At 33.8% G+C, this 21,079-nt stretch overlaps 1 protein-coding gene across 6 annotated transcripts in view; it reads right to left on the minus strand.

Annotated features, from left to right (window-relative positions):
- Nucleotides 1–1,686: 1,686 nt before the first annotated feature.
- The window catches only part of Babo (TGF-beta receptor type-1 babo), a 67,644-nt gene continuing 48,251 nt past the window's right edge, over nucleotides 1,687–21,079 (minus strand). For 5 of the 6 annotated variants that reach the window (XM_072022333.1, XM_072022507.1, XM_072022169.1 and 2 more), the window contains 5 exons: nucleotides 13,348–13,575; nucleotides 12,471–12,704; nucleotides 8,949–9,289; nucleotides 7,729–7,968; nucleotides 1,687–3,832 (listed from right to left, as the gene is read on the minus strand). In XM_072022333.1, coding sequence (XP_071878434.1) covers nucleotides 3,710–3,832; nucleotides 7,729–7,968; nucleotides 8,949–9,289; nucleotides 12,471–12,704; nucleotides 13,348–13,575 — 1,166 coding nt within the window. In that variant the 3' untranslated portion in view covers nucleotides 1,687–3,709. The remainder of the gene's footprint in view (nucleotides 3,833–7,728; nucleotides 7,969–8,948; nucleotides 9,290–12,470; nucleotides 12,705–13,347; nucleotides 13,576–21,079) is intronic. The other variant, XM_072022251.1, reaches the window with a different exon arrangement.

A 21,079-nucleotide genomic window follows, 5' to 3' on the forward strand; every position in this document is an offset into this window, starting at 1 on the left:
TCAATCACTCATTCGCTCAATCACTCATTCGCTCACTCACTCACTCACTCACTTTAATTAAAACTGATATCTCTTATTGGCACAAAATTGTACTAGTAATATGGAAACATCTGTGAAAACACGTTACTGTTGATAAAGTTCCACGACAAGGTGATTCTTTCAAACGCGTTTTAACAAATAAATTCTGAGTGAATTTGTTGGTGGAACTACATTGACCCACAGTAATTCTATGTATGTATTCTTATTATTTATAATATCATAAATTAACCTACGTCGTAATAGGAATGTGTACGAGAAGAACGTCGGTGGAAAAAAATGGGGTCCCACACCGAAGAAGAATTCGTTCATTCAAAAAGAAAAAACGGACAGCGAGCCAGGAGCCGGATGCACGCGCGAAACACGTCACGAGGTTAATAGCTACTGTATCATATCTCCTTTTCTTTCTCTTTCGTCAATTACGTAAAATAGTTTACTTACTGTAATCGAACAATATTAAATCGTTCAGTCTTTTGGTGAATTGCAGCGTTCACAATGTCGCTACGAATAAACGCATCTCTGATCGGTAACGCTCGATCGATGAATTACGAGAATCTCATCGTCGGTCGTCGAAGAGAAACGAATTTTATTAATTTGTTTATTGACAAAATATTCTAGAGATACGTCTTGTTCCCACCTTTATAAGAGATTTATATCGTTTATACACAAATTTTAATTGGGTCGTACATCAGTATTCTTACTGTCGATGTCGCTTTTCTTCCAAAGAAAAACAAAAAAAGTCATCGACATTGTGATTATTTCTTTTTTCTTTGTTTTTTCGTAATAAAAGGGTCGTAGCAGCTGGGTTTCGAATGATTTATAAAGTTCCTTTTAGAAAGCAAAAGAGAAAAATCCATTGAACGTTCCCTTTCAGGAACGCAGTTAATAAAAAAAAAGGAATATAAAAATACAATTATGTGCATGTTGAAGGACCCTCCATTAATTATACAATAATTAATCGCAAGTTAGACTTTTACGCTGATTATTGGATGACAATGACTCGATTTTCCCTTTCCCTTCTTTCTCGGTGTTCTCTTACGTACTATCTATTTCCTATCGTTCCTGTTACTTCATGTTTATTCCTGTCCGGTTCCAATTATGCTGTCTTGTGTCTTCCATTTTCTGAATGTGTCTGCTCTGTTTCGCGATAATATACGATAACATAACCACGTACCTCCGTCGAAGGAAGTTTGACGTCCTTAATTATCTTTTCCCTTTTTCTTTTTATTTAACATTACCGATTCAATCAACCATCTTTGGGGCCGCAACAAGTGGTCGTCAAACACAATTTAGCTTCGTAGAGACATACCATACGCATATTTCCATATTACTCGCTCGTTTTCACTATGTAACAAACACGCGCACAACTCCGTTTCTCATGATTGCTTTTCGGGAACCGCGGCACATAGAAACGCGTGTTACAATCATGAATATTTTTTATCTTGCTCCTCAAAACACGAATCTAAAGAAAACGTATAAAATATCACTCATGAAAAAGTCGGAGCGATAATTAACAATATTCAAGGAGAACACGCGTTCGTAATTGAAGCATCAGCATCGTTCTCTCTCTCTCTCTCTCTCTCGCTCTCTCTATGCTTTCCTTTCTCATCGATCCATGAAAAAATTCACGAAAATATAGTTTCTCGAATGTTTTTCTTTGTTTTCTTTTTTTCTGTATCAATTTGCTTTCATTTCTCCTCTTTGTTCACTTTTAAAACTCTCTTTTTCGCTACCTTTCAGTCGTAGGTTCGCAGTCTGTCTCTTCTTTCATTTTCTATCTTCTATTCCGCAGTTGCTCAGTCTGTCCCTTTCATACGTAAACGAACATTCATTCTTGAGCTTAGCACCCTTTAATTTCAGCCTTCCTGTGTTACAAAGGAAACACGCTTCGAAAGTCCCGCGTATCATGACGCACCGCCTTCAGCTCGCGTATCACGATTAATACGCAAAAATATTTCGTCTTGAGCAAAACATCTGGGTATGTCTAACGCTAAGAATACGTGTAGTTGTATCATATGTGTATATAGAATGTGTGTATACGTGTACGTGTGTGTATAATATTCGGTTAACGAACCAAACCAAATAGTAGAAAATGTCATTCGTTGTAAAAACTTTGAGAACAATTTGAAATTTATCGCTGCGAAAAGGATACCTATATGTAAAAGGTATTGTTCGTTTCTGTTGAATAAAAGATCACGTAAAAAAAGCTAAATAAAAAATGCTATTATTTTTGTTTCTTTTGTTTAAGCATTCATCTCGATCATAGTTTCTTTTATAAACAAAAACAAAATCACGTATACTTCTGTGTGACCGTGTCTATTCGACAACCATAAATTGTTCGGCTCTTGCTAACTACCCTGTATATATGTACAGAATCGATGCAAATATTCGACTCTGTCTAATCGCAAAAACGAGAAATAAGGATATGCATTTCTCTTGTAACATGATGTGTATGGATATGCTTCCATAAAAGAAGGAAAAAGAAACTTAGTCTCTGCACGCACCGGTAAAATAGGCGAATAAATCCATATGACACTATGTGTAAATTTTGAGTAAAAGAAGAAAACTATATATGTATAAAATGTATAAGGAAAAGAGCGAAAACATATGAAATTGTGACGCGGAGGCCATTATTTTCTCATGAAGTCGTCTCAACCCATACGCTGGACGAGGAAGGTCGATCTGTCAGGAATCATTGTCGATCGGTCAATCGAATTCGATAGTTAATTATTTAATCATCTTGCTGAAATGATTCCCATTACAAACTAGTCGACGAATAAATTACTTCGGTTAATCGAATCGGATCGCCCAATAACGAATATACGTAATTACATATATGTGTATATATTAATATACAAATTTATTAATATTTATTAATATTACTCAATAATATTCATTAATATTACTCAATAATTTATATACGTCATTATCTTATCGTTACTATTAATAAATATACAGCAGAGGTGTGTGACATGTGATTAGGCACGATATCATATTCGATTAACCGAACACTTTACGCATGTTTATTTATTCCGTTTCAACCAATCGATCGATCGATCGCCAGGAACTGAACGCTCTGATATTCTCTCATTTTGGACATTCATCACCAACCCTGTCCATGTTTCTGTTAGCCATTGCTCCCTAACATGCTTTATTACTTTTTCTTTTCTTTATCTTTTAAAACAAGACGTCCTTTCAGTTGCCCGACTACGACTTCTTTACATAAAATAATTCCGCTACCTTATACGTACAAGCTGAAACTTGAAATTAGGGTTGCAACTCGACCAAGTCAACGCGATCAAAGGAACGTCACCTCCATTTCAATTATTTCTTTTTTTTTCTCTCATTTTTCGCTTTTTTAATATCTTTATAACCAGTCTTTTGTTAGGCTCTCTGATCCAACTATTAGAATTTCTCACTTACGACCAAATGTATTATCTCTTTCTTTTTCGCTCTTTTTCCCATGCTCTCTTTCTCCCTCTTTCTCTCTTTCTCTCTCTCTCTCTCTCTCTCTCTCCCTCTCCCCCTCTCTTTCTCTCGCTCACTCGCGGAGTAACACGGCACTTAAAAGTGTTATTGCGATAAAAGTATTACAATTAAAGTAAATGTCCACATATGTTTCGAGCACTTCAAGTATTCCGGTCATTTCAACGACCTGCTGATTCTCTTCGTTTCACTTCAAGTCCTCCATCGCACCGTAGTTTGCGAGAGATTTTTTAATCCTAAGCGCGGTTAGTCTAGCTGCCGCGTTGTGGTACCAACACTCCTTCATCACCTTCGACATCACTTGTAACGCCTGGAAAAGAAACCAAACGACGCGTGTATCATAGATTGTATAAAACTTTTTACAATTATCATACATACCTTTGCATACATATAATTAATGATCAAGCAAAATATAGAGAATTTAATTCGTAATTTCTTTTAATCTTCTAACTGCGGAGTTTAGTTTCAAAAGTTCCTTATAGAATGCGCAGGTAAAATCAAGCAATGACGAGTATACACGTCGACCGCAGGGTAAATGCTCCTATTATAAATTTTATGAGAGGAAGGATTACATTTCTATTCGATAAAAAATTAACAATTTGTTATTGAAAAACGGTATTACTATTAAAAACTTAAAAATTGCCAAAAAATAATAAAGTAAAGTACACAAAACAATTCGAGGAATAGCCGATGCATTAGGGAAAATAATCAACTCAATTTATAAAAAGCAATAAATTATACGATGTGTAACCGATATGACAAAGAAAATAATCAAATAATCAAACTCTTTTTTTTATATATATGTGTATAAAATATGTATAAAATAAAAATATGTATATGTATAAAATAAAATACATAAGTTTTAGTGGAAGTATGAGGGGAACATACCACTAAATGTCATTTCTATTACTTTTTACTAAAATTTTGAGTTTTTATACTAAATGGTAATTTTTTATTTTACACGACGAGCATACACGTCAACCGCACCGAAATAAAGTTTTAGATTGACGTGTATACACGTCGAAGGCAGTTAATTGGTTAAAGAATCTGTTACGAAATATAAGATAAGATAAGCTAGCTTAAATATAGATAACGAGATGCAGAATAAGAACTATTATGTAAGAAATAGAACTCTGTAATCCCGAAGGGAAAGCGATAATGAATTACTACTACGTATAATAAAATATATTCGAGTATAAGTGGACTGTGGATATTCATGTAAGTTTTCATTTTTATAAGTATAACTGTAATAAAGTTTATAATTACATGTAACAATTAGGGCACACCTTATTAATTTCAATGACCTTGAAATACGTTGTCAAAATTAATTTTTTTTTTCATTTAATCGTACTTTATAATTTGTCCAGTTGGTATTTTTTGCGTATCTGCCGATTTCTTCTTTGACCAGTGGTATTTTTAAGTCTTTCTAGACTTTAAGACTGTTGTTCTGAATATTTTCGATTGTAACAACTCTAGTTTATTTATGTGACTCATTGCTGCTGTCCTCCATAGTAGTATTCCATACGTCCAAATTGTTTTTGTTACTGTTTTATATATTTTTCATTTATTTTCTATGCTGAGTTTAGAATTTCGACTAGTTAACAAGTAAATTTGTCTTCTTTTTATCCATATTCAGTCTATAATTGATTTAGTATATTGCTTCCATGTAAGTTGTGTGTCTAAGTGGAGTCGTAGGTATTTAACTTGCTTTGTTTGTGCCATGTGCGTACCATTCAATTGGATATTTGGTGGTTTCAGTTTTCGTAGTGTAAATGTACTGTGGTTTTATTTACTTGGGTTTGCATTTATTTGTTTATCTTGTAGCCATTTTTCTATTTTTGTGATATACTCTTGTAGTAATGTGACTGCTGTTTCTGAATTAGTGTGCCTGACTAATACAGCCCTTTTCATCCGCGAATGTCAGTATTTTGCTGTTGGTAGTTGTCGCTATGTTGGCCGTGTATAGTGTGTATAATATGTGTCTTTTATTTTGACTACAAACGTTCTAATGCTTAGGTATGATTTCAGTAAGTGGTAGAGTTGTTCCGGAAAATGTTTTTTGATTGTTTATAAAAGTCTTTCATGGTTCACCTTGTCAAATGCTTTCTCGATGTCCATGAAGAGGGCTATCCAGTATTGTTTTGTTTTCTATTGCTAGTAAAATTTCGTTGACGAACCTGTACGTTTGCTCAATTACTCAATTTTTTCCTGTACATATAACCATCGATCTTGGGTAAGGGCTTAGTTTCCGAGATCTTCGAAAGAAACTGTCGGTGATGCTACAGTGAATTCTGCGTCCGTAGCAGCATATGCGTTAGTATTGGAAGCATCCACGTCGAATATAAAAGCATAAAATAGTGGACGAGGAACGACGTAGAATTTGTCTAATCGAATGGCAACAAGCTCCTTGCCTTCGTAGGAGTGTAAGAGGGTCATCCTTTTCCGTGATGACGAACGTACAGTATCGTATCGACTCGGAGATTAGCTAAGCATCTTAGAAATAGCAGCAGTGACATGTAGTTCACAGTGTGTAATTACGAAATATAAACTATTGTAAAACATATGTTTCTTACATTTCCTTACACTAGATAATGCATTTAGTTATCTTACTATAAATACGCATGGAAAGTACCCTGTCTCCGCCACACTCTTGAGATGCTTTCAAGAGCACTCAAAAAACAGAAACACCTTTTATTTTAAATTTCTCTATCTAATTTTAAACATCCTTTATCTAAACAGTGTAAGTAACACAGCTGCGATTGATCTGGATACCTAATAGACCGTCACGTCGCGTCGCCACGTGAGAAGAATCCAAGTACCATTCTTTGCAAACTCAGAAGGGTTATATTTTTTCGCGCCGATCGCCCTGCAGATAGATTCTCCTGTTCCAACTGATTCCAGTCACAAAATTCCCTTAATTTCAGAAAATGCTGCCTCCTGAAATTCTTAAGAATGCAAAACTGCATCGATAATCAGATCTCCATCAAAAAATTCTGTAATAAGAATTTCTTTCCCCGTGTTCGATCGATTAAAATTACAATTTTAGATCTATCCAAAATCTAAAAAAGCGACGTACGTAAACGAGAGTCGCGGACAGGACAGCGACTTTTTCGCTCCGAAGGTTATAACGACTAAAGGGTAAGAAGGAGACTGCATTTGTAATCTCTTTGGACGGAGCTGTTCATATAATTACGAGCGAACCTCGCCTCAGGTAACTTCGTTTGATCATTTGATTTTATTTGGTATCGCTAGTTACCGCACTGCCAGTGTATCAAAACAGAGCGTCCATACTCATAATCACACATATAATAATCTTTCTGATTATAATTACAATATTCATATCTGGGTTCAAAATTAGAATCTAATTGTTTTAGATCTAATACCCAAGTTTTGCAATCCTTCACAAAGGTAGTTGAATATATCCACATGATACGATTTTACTACTCAAGTTGTGTTGACTTTTCTTAACCAAAACAGAATCAATACTAATATGTCCTATGACTCCCTGTCCGCATCTTACAGGTTTCTTCACGTCAGGTTCGTCCTCGCAAACAACAGTCCTAGCGTTCTGATTTCGTGTCACGTTTGACCGCGTATTTACCTACTAACGAATTTACATTTATTTTATGGTATTTATAGAATACGGATGTGTATATATATAAGGATTATATATTATATATATAAAATTTGTATTCTATAAAATACAATCGCCGGGTTCTCGCACTATTCGCAGCTCCGACTCATAACACTATTATTATAATAACCAACCTCTGTTTTAAAATTATTAGGAGTGATCAGTGGAATAACAGTTAAATTGTTTTCAGCGCTGCGGGTAAATAAGACTCATTATTAGAATAATTCATGCCACTGACTGATTATCTAACACAGTTCTTGATTGCGGATTAAATGAACGTAAACTTATATTATGTAAATGAAAAATCGTAAGTAGCAAAGAGAATCAGAAAACTCCTTTTATGTATCTGATAGCTAATTATATGTAATAAAATAGTTCTACTCTACTGTCTATTATTTTAAACCTACGATTTGACCCATTTACGTCTTACGTAGAACAGCCCAAATATAAACAGTAGCAAATATACAATGCGAAGTAAGGTTTATGGAGTAAGCTTTTTCTTAAGCCTTTTCTTAAGAACGCAAGGATCAGAGCTTCCGAAGAAGTTTTGAGAAGCAGCACGTGGCACGTACCTCGATCGACTGCCACCGATTCGGTATCGATGGCCTCTGTCTGTCGGTGCACACAACCTTACGCATCTCTTCGATCGTTGGATCAGAAGGCACCAAGTCGTAAAACGGCAGCTGATATTCGTCGTGAATTCCGCCGACGTTGCATCGCCTTGCGATCTCCCAGAGGATCAGCCCGAGAGCGTACACGTCAGCCCTCTTGAAGGAATCAAAGTGGTTCATGTTTATCGTCTCTTCGAGAACCTAAAAGCACAAGTAACAATTCTCAGCAGCCGCACTCTTCAAGAGGAGAATGAGAATGGGCTTTCTCCGTAGCGAAAAGTTTGAGAACCAGCGAGTTAACTTTGCTGCCTTTCCCGCTTCCATGTCAAACACCAATCTCAAAAGTAGTGATTAAATGTGTTTTATAGCATATATAAGAAAATATTGACTTCTCCAAAATTTTATATGATTGAAATATTGCGAGGTAGGTCGGTTATCGTTAATTCTAAGGGAAGAAAAATTTGTCATATTTATTTGAATCAATAATAATCAATATATATTCAGTAGATGGAACAAATCTTTGATTGGGTTACGTTCCGATATTTTTAGGAAAAAGGCGCCATTTGAATCGTATTAAATCTAAATTAAATTGTATGGGAAAAGAAATTGACGTTCTTATCTAAATTACATTAAATGAAAATAGTGTAAGAAAGATTTGTATAAAACAGAACCAAGGGTACGAAATATATATTTTCAAATCTGATATGTATTACAGAAATAAAAATGGAAGTAGAAATTTCCGTAACATAATTACTTTTCAATTTACCAATAAGGATTTCCCTATTTATATGCTTATAATACTTGAACATGTGTTGAGTTATAACATAAATTTGTCGTGTTTTTATATACATATGTATATTTATATGTACATAATAATAATAATGCATATAATATTAGGTTGTCCCAAAAGTTTCTTTCGTTTTATAAGGCAATAATAGATACAACATCTTTTGTTTTATATTATTTTATTGAATTATATATGATCCATTTTGTTGTATTACTACAAAATGAATGAAACAAAAAATGCTGCGCATCTATTATTTCCTTATAAAACGAAAAAAACTTTTGGGACAACCTAATATATTACAATTCAATATTTCCAATATATCTCGCCCACATTTGGCTATTTCGATAAATAAAGTGAATGGGTAAAATGTGAGTTTTTTAAATTTATAATTTACCTCGGGTGCCATGTACCGCTTAGTGCCCACCCGATTATTTAGTTGGATATCGACGGTGTCTGTTATTACATCATGCCTGACGGCCAATCCAAGATCGCCGATCGCGCATGTGCCATTCGTCTTCACGAGGATATTTTTCGATTTGAGATCCCTGTGAGCGATGGCTGGTTTCCCTTGCGTGCCGACGATCTCCATATGAAGATGCGCTAACCCGGTGGCAATCGACAGAGCCATCCTGATCATACCGTTCGTATCAACGGTCGACCTGTTCAAATAATCGAACAGCGAACCCTTCTCGTGATAATCCGTGATCAACCACAGCTGGGTCCACGTACCATTATCTGAGGAACACACACAACTTGTATTTCGGATTATTCTTAATCTAAATATGTATGTCGTATGCATTAGTGTTTGCTTAAATTCCAATAAGTCGAGGTATTCGGATTGTAGGTACCTTTACAAAGAACAATAAAAAGGATATAATTGAAACAAGCAAGAAACATATTCTTTGCTTTCTCTGACTATATTTATTCACTGGTTTTATTATTAAGTTTAGCTTACAATGTCTAGTGAAGAGTAGCGGATCTGGGTCATTTGAATTTAAATTGAAAGAACTCCTCTTTATTCGGGTTGGTTTCGACGCATCTCAGTCGTGCTTGGCCAACGTATTGCGCGAATGACGCGAAGTTTACATACAGCCTAAAATCTGGTTATTCACAGCGCGTACACGTGGATGTTGCTTTGTACATGTATATGCATGTGTGTAATTATAATTAGTCCAGCCTACTCAATATTTCTTCAGGAAAAAATTAATAGTAAAAATGTTTTTGTATAATATGGTTCGGATCGATACTTTGCACAAAATAAGCAATTTTGATACAATTTTTACCTCCACTGTTTCACAAACAAAATATCAATTAAACGGAAAAAAAACTTTTTTTTACACTTGGCTTTGTAACTTAGAAACAATCTGTCGTGCGTGAAAAAATTTCAATAAAAAATTGTAACTAATAAAATTATCTGTAAAATTTCAGCTGTTACGTTACGATAAATCCAATTGTTAGATGGTAAATTAGTAAGAGATGCGAAGAAATCCGTTTTTCTTAAATCCTTTATAATTTTAGGTAAAATTGTCTTAAAATATCGAGGCTCTGTGGTAAGTAAGTTAATACTAGTCGTATCAAACGTGTAGTGAACCAAATTTCGAATTGATTCGTTTGTTAATTTTCGCACGATCAATTTGTCAACTTACGAAACAGGAAATATTTTGATATTTAACCGAACAAGATGTTTTCATTCAAGCTTTTGGCTAAAATACAGCTACGATCATTTTTTATTAGTTGTAAAATGCAATAACTTTTACATTTTTTATCCTACCATAGTGGAATTTGTTTCTATCAATTTCTGAAATCATTTCATGTAATTTAAAAAAAAAAAGGATTTCTCTAGGACCAATTGACTAGGTACTGACAGATATCTATTTTTTTTCGTTCAAAAAATCGTCAATGCGAAACATTAGGAAATGAAATAGGCGTCGTTTTAGAGTTTATTACTTATATTATACGTGGATCCTTTCGTATTGATTGAGTGACCATCAAAGATTATTTAATTAATGAACATTTGCAAAGTTGATGCATTTTTACAGCAGGCGATTAGAGGCCTTTAATGTAGTGAACGAGGCTGCTGACAATGAGAGCTCAACACGTCGTTGCTGACTCGACCGGAATCGCGATCACGCGAAGACTGTAACTCATGGAAGAAGTCGCATTATCTCGGCAGCTATACCATTTAGAAAGACAGTTTTTCTTTAATTTCGCGTTACTCGAGTAAAGGAAACGATCGGTGATATCTATTTCCTTGTTTAATGTTATTTAAAGGCAAAAAATAAAAACCAAATCTTTGTGTTTTCTGTTCAACTTATAGTTATTAACGTCATAAAAAGCGCCCTATAATCAAAATCAATAACAACGAGTTGGAAATTAGACTACTAATTAGCAGAATGGAAAGGATCATTTTATCGAATGTCCCTCCGATTATTCCTTACGTTTTAATAGTTGACATTCTACACAAATTAGTGTTGAAACCATACTCTGCCATATCATTTCTGAGAGCTCGTTCAAGCGAGCAAGCACTGTCACATATCATGAGTTCCCGATGACAGATTTTTATACAACCTGATGATATTGATAAACTCCCTGAGGTCCTCTAAATTCAATTTGATAATACGAACTACTGGACTTTCATATCCTCTGAGAATCTTACATAATATATGTACATAAGGCTAAACAGATGCTTTAAGAAGTTCAGAATTAAGTACATTTCCAGCAACTGTTGACACAAGTCAAGCTAGCAATAAAATAAATAATAAGTCGAGCGGAACAGATAAAAATCTAACGAACAAAGCCTCATCCCTTATATCTACAATCACATTCCTATCGGAATGTTACCATTACCCTTTAATTCTATCTTATCAGATACTCCTGATCGATCGAATCCAAGTTCAATCTGATAATACATGCTATGGGCAATGAGGAGAACCTCCCAAGTATCATATCACTAGTCACGTATCGGCGAAACTTACCAAAAAGGAACTCAGGAGCAAGTCTCGAATTTTATGCCCGGTACCAAACATTGATCAATTTATTATGAATTCAATTAAGACAATAAAGCAATGCAATCCAAAATAATTTTCACTTAATTCTTTGCAGCTATGCAGTTTTTTTAGAAAATGTACCGGAAATAGGCAAAGAATATACAGAAAATGGAAACAATCTCATTAACCGTTTACACCGTACCCCAATTGATCTCCTGCCCAAACCTGAGACAGAGTTCCATTAAATATGGAATAACTAGAACTATTAAAAATCTCCAACAAACATGTAATAGATACTAATATTAAAATATATAATAACGTGGGAACTGAATCCGATACGGCATTAAAAACGATCGAAGACTTAAGATAAATAGAATCATTCAGCGCTACTGGAGAAGTAGCTACTTATGTTAATAACAAATTTCTTAGCGAGGAAAACCCAATCGACGCTATCTTTGAGATCGTAGTAGTGGAAGCTTATATCGAGCGAAAAATTTACAGGTATAATGAATATATAAAATACTTGGTTAATTCACAAGCATTAACTAGTAATAAATTGCTACACTTACTAAATCAGATACCTACACCATACATGAAATTTTAGTAACCATAGTATCTATAATCATAATCCCATATGAAGATCCAATACATTCCTTTCCCTGTCTAGAGGGGAAAATTTATTGAAAAAAAGCTTAACTGCATAATAACTTAATTCTACTATATAGTATACATAGTATGTATACTTAACACTAAGGAATATGTTCATTATAATCTAGCAACCAATTCTTATTCGTTGCCATCCGGATTAACGGGTAATTATTATCCGTTAGTCTCGAAAAGGTTAAAGTCGTTAAGTAACCGACAGTTAAAACTGTACGAATTTCAATTCGACGCAATGTTTATGCACTTGTGTGCAAATTTGTACCTACCTTTGTTATCAGCTGCGATGAACCCGAGGATATTATCGTGTCTGAGCATCACCGTCTGATAAATTTCGGCCTCCCTGAACCAAGACCTTTCTTCACGCGAGCTGAAGATCTTCACGGCAACGTTCTCACCCCTCCAACGACCACGCCAGACCTCGCCGAAGCGACCTTTTCCAATCGTCTCCACCAGCTGAATCTGGCGGGCTATGCTTCGCTGTACCAGAAGCGGCAGGCCTACTTGGGAGAGGATGGGCATTGAAGAACACGAATTTCAGTATAGTTGAAAATGACTCTCGTGTGCACGACACTAATAATGTGCTTTGTGTAAAAATTTACGAATTCTAAACAGGATATGATACAGTAGCAAGATAGATCAACCCTTTCGTGGTTAAACTCTTTATGTAAAAATATATGAGTTTCAAACAGAATACGATACAATAATAGGACAGTTTAATCTCTTCGTAGCCCACACCACACGCAGCGTTTTATCATAACTAGATTATATTGAATAGCTATCACGCCTGGTACACTTAAAAGCCGTTTACAGTTTACAGTACAAAGAAATTTTGTGAAAGAAGTACACTTTTAAGAAATAAATATACTTTTGGAAAGTATAATATAAATGAATGTCGGAACTTCAATGTGAACTTTAATGTACGTATTTGAAATTAATATCAATACAATTATAGTCCAGATGGAGTGTCGTGTAAAATAAATTTAAATGTGACATCTATTTTCGCAGAGAAATCTGATTTAGTTATAAAATATCCATTGCTAGGTACATAGTGAAAATGAAAAATAAAAGTTGATTAATACAGAATTTAGTGGCGAAAATTTAAAAAAGTTTGATTAATATACATAAAACTTTAATTTGACCTACCTGAGCCACTGCCACTGGTAGTCATTTCCAGCATATCCCTGATGGTAACACCACCCAGGATGGGTCGATCTGGTGCCTCCTGCGAATCATCGCTATTTCCTGGCCTTTCTGGGGTCTTACGCGCGTGATAAATGACCATAACCACCACGCAGATCGCGCATATTGGCATTGCTATCATCAAGGCCATTTTCCAAGTGACCCACGCCGTGTCATCGCCACCCGACCGCACTTTCCCCAACAAATACTTCATTATCATTTTATAGTGTATCATTTACGCGACAGATCACTCCAAGAAACATAAAACGTTCAAACCATAGTTTTATCACCAACTTTCGACCTTCTAATTTTTTCACTATTATTATACTTATCTAATATCCAATAACAATACAAATCTACATTTTTTTAATGAAAGTAAATAGTAGAATGTTGCCAAGTTTTAAATTCATTTTTAATCTTCTACTCTTTTGTCACTGTCTGTTTTTATAAATGTTTCATTTCATTGGAACTATTTGTTCCACGTCAAAGTTTTGTAATCTGTCAGGTTTCAAAGAATTTAACAAAATTCAGGGTTACTTAGATAATAACATGTTCGCTGTGAAATTGAAAATCATGAAATTATAGAAAAGATTTGAGAACAATTCGTATCAAACACATACACAGGTACATAAATATATAATGTTGTATCTACAGACAAGTATCGTATGAAAATTATCTATTAGTTTACAGTCTACAGTATCGTAGATAGGTAATGAATATTGGATCCGTAGTGGATGTGTTGATCGTTCTATTCTATTATCCAGTATATTTTTAAGTTATTTGTTAGAAGGTTTTTTTTTAATAACAATTCGATATCTTTTCTCAACATATTTAAGAGTAAAATTTCGCTTGTTTCTAAATGGATCAAGCTAAAGACACGGAGATTTATTATAATATTTGAATTTAGTATACACGTATCTACAGACAATTATGTGTATAAATAAGACTTCTTAACTCAATGAAAAAGAAAAATTTAACATTTGTTATCGTAGCTAAATACCCTGTGAATCAATTTATATCAAACAGTTAGAGACAATTTAAAGATAAGTTGAAAAATGTTGTGAAACGTTATAGTTTGTAAACTGAACTATTCAACTCTACAAAAGAAAACAAACTCAAGCTGTATGATCAAGCTAACAAAGTTAAACGAATCCAATAGATTGAACGTTACAGGTTTCTTGGAATGATTTGAAAAGCTAGCGAAGCCATTTTCGGAATAAAAATCAAGAGGTACATGTGTTAAGCTTAGGAAACAACAGAGATGCAGAAACATCTTTGTGAAACATGCTAAGGCTAAATGATGAGCACCCCCAGAAGTATGCAGCAGTGAGTTGCAACAGCTTAGTTTAAACTTTAAATCAACAGAAGCATGCAGGTTACAATTAGATATCAGAAGGTCAGTAGGTCAGGACTAGGGACAAACTCTTTTCCAACTCTTTATAAATACTTCAACGATCGATACACGATTCGTATCGTACCTTATTCTTTCCATATCAGTCTGTATTATATAGATACAAGTATAGAGAAAGAAAAAAAAAGAAAAGAAAAATAACGAATTCGATCGAGAATAAAGCATCGAAAGTATCAACATACTATAATGAAATAACATCCTCTCGATGATTCTGCCTCTTTCCATCACGTCAAAACGAGCGATTCTTTGCATTACCTGTCCGGTTAGTGCATATACCTACTCGTACAACGATGACGGAACCCGCGCATGAGTCATCGTGTCATCATGTAGATGCAACGCTCCTTTCACGATGTCTGGATCATCGTATCGTACTGTTCCCAGCTTCACTTACCTGATGATTGATTCTGCTACATAAAGAATATGATTTCCTTCATACGGATGCTGTTAATCGGTTATTCTTCGAAAAACCACACGGATAACATTAGGAAGAACACGAGGTTAAATTTGGGATATTCCTATTAGGAGTGTTTGATATTTTTGAAAAAATCGAGAATTACCTTCGAATTAGATTTGAAATAGTATAGATCGAATTTCGAAGCGAATAATCGCTTTAGCTTTCGAGTCGAATTAAAAAATGAATAATCGACTTAGGATCGAATTTGAATACGAATGAATTAATTTGAATTTTAGAACCAAATTACGAGAGAAAAAATCATTTATGTATCAAATTTAAAAATGGACAATTTCTTTGAATCGAAGTTTAAAACAAAAAGTTGCTTTCCGCTTAAATTTCGATAAAAGCGTTTTCTGATCAAACTCTGAGCCAAATTAAGTAATCGATATTGAGTTGAACGTTGAACGTTGAAAACAAATGGAACTATATAGGAATCTACTGTATTATGTTATAGATACCTACACACCATTACTATTACCGTAATTTTCAATTTTTTCGAGGCATACTGCAGGAGAAGTGGAAAGATGATGGGAACGAACGGCTGTGCTTCGCCACAGGGAACAAATATTCGTGAAATCGGATCGATCACAGAACTGGCGTCCGCACAAGAAGCATCCATCTAGCAATTTCACGATAAGGCATCAAATTGATTCCCACGAGATATTCGATGAGATGACGAATAACGATGAGACAGACGAGTCACAGATGAATGATTGCACGTCCAGGGGATGTCCGATGAAGATTGGCAAAAACCAGTATCTTGCTGACGCGTAATGTTAGTGCATGAACTCGTGCCCCCATCCTTAAATCGACCGTAATACACGATATATGTCATTTTGAACCAAGCATACAATCTCACGCGTCAAATGTTCCGCGAATATCGAACTTTCTTTTTATTGCATAACCGTTTATGTACATAAATATAACAAACAACTCCGTGATTGTTTAGAAAATTTTAGACAATGTTGTAATATTGCTTTATCGTCGAAATTCATCGATCTACGAGTATTTTTCTGCAGAGGAAACAATTTGTGTGAATTATTAGGTCAGCAATGGATTTCTTTGTATAATAATACAAGTTTTTGTTATTCGTTACTACTAGTTTTTAATGGCACACTTGTTTCGAATAATGTATTATTAAATCTATATTTATAAGATGCAGAAGCAAATTCCAATTATGAATAAAATTTATTAAAAGCAAAGAATAACATAGAATAAAGTAGATATATCTACATTTATAACAATAAGAAATTCTGTGTATAGAAAGTACGTACCAGCATATAACCAATAAAACGTATTTGGTTTATTAATGATCATTTACACCACTTTCAACGTTACGAATTGATTCTACTACACGTTACTTTTACTTTTACTAAATAATATTTTCTGCTTAATACTACAAAACAAGTTTACCTAAATACTCAAACTTCAAAAACTTGCATTTACAATAGCAAAGTGATTTAATGTCACCATTTGCCACATTAATGCTATGGCTATGGCAATATGTGCCATATGCGACATCGGTGCCATGCGACAATTAAATACTTCTTCAACATATATATTTATTCGTCTATCTTTATATTTTTCAATTAAGTATTCCAAGTCATTGAGGTTTCTTAAAACCTAACCCCAATCTCAACTATAATAGCTATAGCATTAATGTAATAATTCACAAATCATTAATGTAGCATAAAATAATTCGAAAATATAGCGCACTGTGAATGATTAATGGATATTAGGCCGCTGTTCTCGTATTCTACCTTACATTTAAATCTAAATTAAATTTTTATCTAAACGTAAACCAATTTTTCTATAATTCTATGTTTATGTGCCAAGTTTTCCAATCGGTCGGTAATTATAGTATAGCTTAATAATAATTGTTATATTATAACGATCAGGCCATTTTACGGGCAAGAATATTGGGAAAAAAAAAACAGAAAAAGGAGAAGATGAGAAAGAAAAATACCTGCTGAGCAACGCTATTTACAGACGTATATTCAAACCGAAACAAATCGTTGCACTGAAAGCTCACACGAATAACTAGCTTACTCTCCCTCGAATTTAGTGGAACCCGTATAATCGATGAATACCGCTTTCGATACGTTCTATCAACCCTCCGTCAATACCGCGCGAATACGTCTCGTTATTCTACGTACAGCGTGTCGTGTTGTCCATTTTATTCAACCTTGCCATGCCGTCCTGTTCTCCATTACATTCCTTTCTATCTACTTTTCATACGACTATTAAGCTTATGTATCGGTCACTTGCCGATGACAATAATATTATATACATACATACATATATTGTATATTGAGAGGTTGCTTGTCCGATTCGTGACAGTTACGCCAGTAGCATACGTGCCAAATCGTAAATGCATAAGATAGCTATGAGGGTTGTGTTCTCATTTTTATTTACCCAGATACCTCGACTCAAATAAAATAACTAAAAAAACCAAGGATAACTAAACAGTAGTACGTATATATTTTTAAACGATATAGTAAGTTATTAATTGATTAAACGGTAAATAAACTATAAATTTGTTCTGGGTAAAATTGACTTCAAATTTTAATACATTATATTTTCTTTATGAAAGCAAGAAAAATTCTATTTTTATTATTAATAACTAATAACAAATAATTTTTTTCACGAATAAACAAAATTTCAACCTCGCAAGTTTAAATGAATGACTTCAGAATTTGAAGTATCTTAAAAGGGTGAGCGTTAAATTTATGTGTACATATCTATATATTTGATACAGTAATATTTTTGGTAAATGATATACGTATAGTTATGGATAGAAACTGTAGCCTGTATTACTTCATATACGTTTAAAAGCTGTATAAACTGTACTTTATATACATATGTATGTATATAGAAAAAACTTTGTTTATCATTTATATCTAGGCGGAATACAATTTACATAGAATTAATGCTTCTATGTATGTAGCTGTATTTTGAATAAATAAGAGGCTGTAAAAAGATAGAAGCTTGTTTCATCCTACTCGTAAAGACTAGGGTGATTCAAACTTTTACAAATAGATCAGACTTTATGCTTAATATACAATATATGTTAGGTATTTACTCAATTACTTCTAAAAATACAGTCTTTTGATATTTCCATTAATTATTTTGATATTTTATATTCTGACAATGTGGCGATTTTAGTATAGATAGGTGATGCACTTTTATTATAAATATATATATTATAACTAAAATGATTCAGACAAGACGAAACATTACGTCTATCCGAGTCTGTTCGGCATAAAATATACGGCAAAGAATTAAGAATTATTCTAAACCTAAAAGAAAGTTTTGGAAAGAGAATCATCTGAATTTTATTCAACCTTGCCATGCCGTCCTGTTCTCCATTACATCAGAATCTTCTTATAACCTCTTATAAGTTATTATCTATGTATTTAACCCAGCTCTACCCTTTACTGCGACTTTATATTATCGTAAAATTATTTGTGAATTGTACAGATTACTCGTTTTTAAGCTAGGTTAATATTCTTATTATATAATATCCTTCTGACATTTGTTCCAAGACACTTGACATGGAGAATGTGTGTAAACTCGAGACGAACGTACGATCGAGATATATGTAAAATTGAAACTGCATTTCAAATCAAAACATTTTTAGCTAGTCTGTATTTGAAACAGCTCGGCAGAGATAAGTATAAGGCGGTTGTTCTTTTATTCCATTGACAGCGCATTTTTACAACATCGTTTTTTTAATAAGAGTCAATAGCATAGCGACCGTAACCGCCGTACACTACTATTACACGCACATTACTATCACGTATAATGGGCTGCTGGAAACAAGTCCCGCTGGACGGTGTGTCACAGGGGTAAGGGGAGCATTGCTCTCTATTGCTCACATATGGATATTGTTTTATTAGTATATGTGACACTGTCGGCCATTCCGCGTGCTTATCTTTACGATTGAGTCGAGTCTGTCAGAAATAACCAATTGGGTCCGCATTCCTTTCGCGGGATTTGTCTCCAGCAGTGGACAATAGATATATACATATCTATGTACTTACATATCTGATGACACAACGTATCGTTATCGTCGTTGCATCGTGACATTCGTGACATTCGTGACAAAGAATGGCGAATCGTGGAGATGAAACGAGAAGATGTTTGGCTTTTACCTTCAGTTGTACTAACTTCTTTTTTTCAATTTCTCTTTAAATGACGTTTCAATGTCCCCATTCGATATTGCTATTTGAACAATCTATTATTTGAGATTTCATAGAAGTATGGTTCAGCAGATTTCAAACCTAACGCGACAATAAATTCATTTTTTAATACGTTTTATGTTACAAGATTACAAGAAAATGGAAACAGAAAATAAAAGGTTAAAAAATTAATTAAACACGTAATTCTTAAGTTTTTTAATATTTCTATGTCGCAAGAAGAGCAAAACGGAAGAATTTCAAATGAAAAGTCGTAAGGCCAATCGAATATTTAATTATTATCTTTTAATTTTATGTAGCAAAACAATTTCAAGGAAAAATTGTAACTAAAATGTCAACAAAAATAAATTCGTTGCAACGCTAATGATTCGCAATACAATATAATAGAAAAGTATAACAGCGAAAAAATATTGCATATATTTGATCTCAACAAAAATCTCGGAAAGAATATGCAGCAAGATAGTAGAAATAATAAGACACAGAGCAATAACAATAACAATTCTTTATGCAGGTAGTGAAAAATCCCTATAATGACGAAATGCTGTTCGATTAATTTCATTATATCGTTGCTCAATATGCTTGCGATAATTTACAAGTATTTACTTAGACTACAGTGCAAAGTATTTGGACACTTAAATTTTCGTTTCCATTTGTTGTCAAGTACTATTAGTGGCATACTGAACAAACTTTTTTATCTTAGGCCATTGGCTAAATACATATATCTATTCATATATTATGGACTCTACAACATAATGTTCGAATACTGTTATTACATGTTATTTCTACAAAATGTGCAATAAAATTAATTTTAATAAATGTACAATTTGCTCACACGTTGATGAATTCTGCTTTAACTTTATGAACATTTTATATAATATATAGGTACTAACATAAATGCAATTTGTTTCAAGTTTCAACAAATTGCAATTTATCTTAAGAACTTTTGCATAATAAATTATTTCCTAATACGTCGTTCTAATATTTTCGTTACTCGCCGTAGATAAATCGCGTGATACATTTGCAAAAGACGGACGTAAGTTATCATAATGTAAATAGAATGTATCATCGGGTTATGCAATGAAACAGCGGCCTTACAATAGCGGTGCAAAATATTGAATTTCAAGCTTCGCAAACAGTTCTCTGACAAGGGAAACGCGGGCTGTAAACGAATCACGGTGTTTCGTTTCGCGGTCGCTGCATTATGTCAGCTCGATATAGTGAAACGGGACGCATGAACAAAGATAACGTGTATATACTTACAAAGGACATGTATAGAGCTAGATATGTAATGTGTATGTGACAAAGATGATCACCCGGACCCAGACAATTCACAAAAAGCATCAAAAATCGATGATTAAAAGCCCAAAATTCTTTTTTTCTTTTTCTTTTTGTTTCTTTACTTCATTTTTATATTTATTCTATTTTTATCGCACATGTTTTTCCAAGGTCGTCGTTGCGAAGATTCTCTTTATTTAAATAGAATTACAATAGGTAAAAGAATACACTATTACAATTTAAAATAATTTTTTTGCCGATTTCTACGGCAAAAAATTGCTATCTATTGATGAAGATAATAATATATAATGTAGATTACTTTTAACTTTCAACGTTAGATATTGTGTCACTATCGCC

Source organism: Bombus fervidus, chromosome 1 (assembly GCF_041682495.2).
Source record: "Bombus fervidus isolate BK054 chromosome 1, iyBomFerv1, whole genome shotgun sequence".
In the NCBI taxonomy this organism is placed as follows: domain Eukaryota; kingdom Metazoa; phylum Arthropoda; class Insecta; order Hymenoptera; family Apidae; genus Bombus; species Bombus fervidus.